Genomic DNA, 5,708 nt, shown 5'->3' on the forward strand with positions numbered 1-5,708 from the left:
CTGCATTTCTAACCAGCTCCCAGGAGATGCGGGTGCTGCTACACTTTGAGGAGCTAGGCTCCACAGGACCTTCTCAATATGCTCTGCACACAGCTTTGATTCAGTTCACTTGAATCAGTTCACTCTAAATCAGAGGCTTGACCCTCTGACGAGACTTTGCATAGCCACCCCAATATACTGATTCAGAACCTACAGTTTAACATGATCCCCAGGTGATTCTTACAGGTTCCCAAGTGATTCTTATAGATCATATAGCTGTAGACATAAGAATCATTTGGGGATCTTATTAAAAATGTAGATTCTGATTCAGTATATCTGGTGTAGATATGCAAATTCTCAGTGGAGGGTAGAACTGGAAAGAACCAGTTCAAATCCTTGTGAAAAAACAAAATTAAATTGGGTTCAGACAATGCAATTTGTTTTCACATACATGTGTGCCTTGGTTGTGGGGGTGATCCTAGGACCCTGGGTTTCTTACCTCCGCAGTCCTTTTCATCAGACCAGTCCCCACAGTCGTTCTCCTGGTCACATTTCCACCTGTTAGGGATGCAGTGGCCATTCTCACACTGGAACCGGAAGTAGCGGGAGCAGTTGGGAGCTTCGGTGGGATTTTCTGGGGAGATCAACCACATGACTGTCATTCTGCCTGCACAGTGCGAGCACGAAGCCCCAACTACATGCAGCCTCCTCAACACCTCAGTGCAAGGGCAACTTGCCCTTTCCTCCCAGAGAAAGACAAGGCAGCTTCCTGGGTGTGTGGGGTGACCAAAAAAAAAAAAACACACCCACAAACACAACAAAACCCCTGCTTCTGAAACTCCAACTCACGTTTCTCTGAACTAAACTTTTAAAACACTATCACTGGAGTTTAATGTTGACGCTTCCCAAAGGAACAACCTGATGGTGATAATAACTCTCTTACACTGTAGCGTCTGTAACTTTTAGAGGAATAAAAAGCTCCCTCCAAAACACTGATCACAACTTCTTATCTACAATAGCCCTTATATAGGATGTGATCTGCTAAACTGGGGAAAGAAAGGAAGATGGAATAAACATTTTTCTAGCACCTACTATGGTTCCAGCTTGAAGACTTAAGTCCACACATGGAGATTCTAGAATTGGCAGCAACTACTGAGGAGGAGGCTCTAGGTGGTGCAAAGGTTAAGCACGTGGCTGCTAACCAAAACACTGGAGGTTTGAGGCCACCCCAAGGGGCCTCAGAAGAAAGGCCTGGCATCTACTTCTGAAAAATTGAGCCACTGAAAACCCCGTGCAGTGCAGCTCTACTCAACACATGTGGGACTGCCAGAAGTCACAGCTGACTTGATGGCAAGGGGAGTGGTATGGGTATGGTGCTAACTTGAAGACTAGGGATAAGTGTAATACAGATTTAAAATCTTCTTACCACAGTTGGCTTCATCAGAGTAGTCACCGCAGTCATCCATCCCGTCACATTTCCAAATCAAACTGATGCACACACCATTCTGACACTGGAAACTGAACTCATCACAAACCTTGTGGAACTCAGGGTCTTGGGCTAGATAACAAACAACCAACCATAAAACCTACATCATTTCCCTACTGAAGACCAGTGCAGCTCAGAACCAAGAAGAAAGAGCAGGTGTCTTCTCCTAAGAGATTCTTCTAGATTAAGGATTTCTTGGAAGCAAAAATCAAATGTAATCTTAACAGAGCACACATTTAATAAATTCTTATTGAATACCTTGACTGCTAACCAGAAGGCTGGCAGTTCAAATCCACCAGCCACTCCCTGGAAGGAAGGTTGCGCAATCTACTTCTGTAGTGATACTGCCTCAGAAACCCAAGGAGGGGTCACTATGAGTCAGATCCGACTCGACAGCAGTGAGTTTGGTTGATTTTTTTGGTGCTAGGAATAGAGAGCTTTGGTGGCATAGTGGTTAAAGCATTGAGCTGCTACCTGAAAGGTCAGTGGTTCAAGTCCATCAGCTGCTCTACAGGAGAAAGGTGAGGTGGTCTGATTCTGTAAAGATTTACAGCCTTGGAAACCCTATGGGGCAGTTCTACTCTGCCTTATAGGGTCACTATAAGTGGGTTTCATTTTTTAGTTCGTGCTAGGAACAGGGCTATACCTGTGAACAAAACAAAGCCTCTGCTCTGATAAAGGTCACATTATGGCAGGGGGAACAGTGAAATACAGAGTATGAGAAGTGGTGGTAAGTGCTGTAAGGTAAGTGCAAGGTGAAGGGACTACAGAGTGATGGGGCTGCTATTTAATACAGCACTCAGACAAGGGGACAGACAAGCCACACAACCTTGGTCATTCTCCACACTCCCCTTTATGCAAGTACAAACAGTCCCCCCTTAAGAAAGCCTGACTTACAAACCACTCCCACTTGCCCTTTAATGTTATATACATTTGCCCTCACTTTGAAGCAATCAAACCAACCCTTGCTTGCAACCTACATTTTAGCAAAATCTACATTTAACAAGATTCTTTTGTATACGTAAGAATCATCTGGGGATCTTGTTAAAATGTCTGATTCAGTATAATGGAAATGAAAATTCTCAGCAGGAGTCAAACAGGAATAAACTGGTTCCAAACTCTGGTTGCAACAAATTCCTCACAATTACCTTCACTTGCTGCACATGCAGCCGTTAAAATATTGAAGACTTCCAGCATTTTCTTGAACTAAAACCAAAAAACCTAAACCCACTGTCATCAAGTGGATTCTGATTCATATGACCCCCACTGGCTTTCTGAGGCAGTAAATCTTTATGGAAGTAGATTGCCCAGTCTTGCTTCCATGGAGTAGCTGATGGGTTTGAACTACCAACCTTCAGGTGAGCAGTCGGATGCCTTAGGCACTGTGCTATCAAAACTTTTTTCATGTATAAAATAAGGCTAAATTAGAACAGTATGTACCTGTTCCAACTCACCTACAAATTCGACTTAAAAGACACAGAGGGTCGGAACTTGTTCATGACGTGGGGACTACCTGTACATACACTTAGTCAAGACCTGTAAACTAGATAGAGGTATATCACCCAAGAGGCCCATACTCTTGACATCTTAGGTGAACTTGAGTCACCTCCCCTACATATCCCACTTACAGCATCCTGCAAATGTCACATCCTCATCTGACCCGTCGCGGCACTGTATGATTCCATCACAGACCATGGAGTGGAACAGGCATTGCTGGCGGTTCTTGCACACAAAATCCATGAAGCGTGTGCACAGGGGCTCTGAAAGGGTCCCAATAGGTAGAAATAGCCATGAGCACTCTAAGCTGGCTGAAAACACGCACACTGATTGGTACAGATGTGTGCTCAGGCCAACAACAGCAACTGCCACCATTTACTGAACACTTTCTGGGCCAAGGCCTGAAGCTATCGCATTGATATAAAGTACATTGGTAAGCCTCCAGGATAAAGATGGCATGTGCTTTCAAAATGAGAAAACAAGAGTTTAGCAACATTCACTAATGTCCCAAGGGCACACAGCTGGTAAGGGTGGAGTCAAAACTGGAATCCAGAGCTATCTAATATCAAATACATGATCTTAATCCAATACCGACTTGATAATGCAGGAGGAGCTGGCAATCTTTTCAATAAAGAGCTCAAAGGTCTCCATCGTGACCACTCAACTCAGATATTGGAGCAGGAACACAGCTACAGACAATGTGTAAATGAATGAGTAGAGCTGAGTTCCAATAAAATTTTATTTACAAAAACAGGTGATCAGCCCAATTTGGCCCAGAGGCCATAATTTTCTAAGCCTTGTTCTAATACCTTGGTTCTTAGCCTGGTCTGTATATTATAATCATTAAGACATTAAAAATAAATAAAATCCCAACACTCAGGCTATACTTTAGACTAATTAAATCAGAGTCTCTGGGGGGAGGCCCAGGACCAGCAGCTTTTAAAGCCCACTAGGCAACTCAAATGTACACGTAACACTGAGTACTACTAACGCAAGGCAATCTTTCCAAGTCTAACAACACAGGTATACAAAGGGTCACCTGGGCTAAAAACATAATAAAATCTATCAAAGGAGAAATAAGTGTGCAATTCAAAACACTGACTTGAGTCACAGAACATATCACAACTAACCAGTAAAGTTCCCAAAAGTATGAACAAAGTCCACAACGGTCCCACCACTGCCTCTGCCTGCTCTCCTTTACTCAAACCATGTCTGTCTGCCAGGATCAGCCTCTAAGAGTCCTGGCCAAGCACTCTAGGTAGTTAAAAGCCAGCTCAAGCAGGTACTGAGGAAATGAAAGGATTTCATCCAAACTCTGCTCTGTACTCAAGCCCGCCAAGGCTGGGTGCCTCCCCCAGGGCAGGCAGGGGACTCACCACAGTGCAGTTCATCTGAGCCGTCTGAGCAATCACGCAGACCATCGCAGTGTTTGCTGGATGGGATGCAATTGCCATTTGGGCAGCGGAACCCATTGCACTTCTTCTCTGAAATTCAAGAGAAGAAGTGATGATCATGTTGACACGAACTGAAGAACGTAAACAAAGTCACCGAACGGTATGTGCAGAATTTGGTGAATGGGAACCTGTTTTGCTGTATAAACTTACACCAAAAATACAATAAAATATTGGGAATAACAATTAAAAAAAAAAAAAAACGCAGAAAAGAGAACAATGACTATGAGGAAACAGGCAGGCACTCACATACATTGCTGCTGCTGTTGCAGCTATAAATACAGAATATGCCTAGGGAGGCAATCGGGCAATACCTATCAAAATTACAAATGGATATATACTTTGACCCAGCCATTTCACTTCTGGGAATGTATCTGCTTATACAGTAAAAACATATGTATGTGCAAGGCTATTAGTTATAATATAATCTGTGTGTAACAGACTGCAACCCACCTATGTGTCCATCAACAGGGGACTATTTAGTAAGTTATTGTACAACAGAACACTAAATAGACACTGAAGTTCTCCTAAATAAACAGTTATGTGAAACAACAAGGTGCAGAACAATGTGTACCACAGTATACTATTGGTGTAAAACAGGATGCATGGTATATTTACACGTGCTTCTATATACACAAAAACATGCCTGAAAGGACACACAACTGTGATTTGCCATGGGGTGGGGGGAGGGTATGAAGAGGCAGGTGGGGAAAAATTTTTTTATATATACTTTCTTCTACTTTTTCTGTTATGAACCATGTACATGTAGTACCTTCCCACCGCTCAAAAAAGAAATAATAATAAAGTCTAATTTTCTTAAAAGAGAGGAAAAACAAAAGCTTCACTGACTGGGAAAAGGACATGAATCCTGATTATGAAAACCACCCCTGGTTTTATAAAGTCCTTTTACTCACTCACCAGCTTAATCCTTTAAGAATTCTAAGCCAAAGACACTTAGGACAAAGTGAGTCCCAGAAATGTTAAGAGACTGAAGTTTTGCAACTAGGTTTGGGGAAATTAAACTAGAACTAAGTTATCTTGATGGTTGTTTCAAGAGTCTTAGCACTCCATCAAGCTTCCTCCTGAATGGGGTTATTACCAGACATTAGGCTTAGAAATCAAACCTTTAGCCTTTGTAATCCCAACTCTTGGCAGAATAGTTCTATGAGGATATAAGACAACTTCATGTGTTTTAATCTTGTAAGAGGTCCAAGAGAGCCAAAGTATGATCTTGAATATATCCCTCCTGAATTTAGAGATCATCTAAAGAATAGATTTGATGCATTGAACACCAA

At 42.5% G+C, this 5,708-nt stretch overlaps 1 protein-coding gene across 1 annotated transcript in view; it reads right to left on the minus strand.

The window, feature by feature from the left end:
* The window catches only part of SORL1 (sortilin related receptor 1), a gene marked incomplete at its 5' end in the record, with an annotated part of 272,129 nt that overhangs the window by 68,022 nt on the left and 198,399 nt on the right, over nt 1–5,708 (minus strand). Inside the window, 4 exons of the mRNA XM_007949949.2 lie at nt 479–613; nt 1,406–1,537; nt 3,094–3,225; nt 4,339–4,446. Of these exons, the coding sequence (XP_007948140.2) occupies nt 479–613; nt 1,406–1,537; nt 3,094–3,225; nt 4,339–4,446 (507 nt within the window). The remainder of the gene's footprint in view (nt 1–478; nt 614–1,405; nt 1,538–3,093; nt 3,226–4,338; nt 4,447–5,708) is intronic.

Source organism: Orycteropus afer, unplaced genomic scaffold (genome assembly GCF_000298275.1).
Source record: "Orycteropus afer afer isolate SDZICR_OR568_19922 unplaced genomic scaffold, OryAfe1.0 scaffold00258, whole genome shotgun sequence".
NCBI lineage: Eukaryota > Metazoa > Chordata > Mammalia > Tubulidentata > Orycteropodidae > Orycteropus > Orycteropus afer.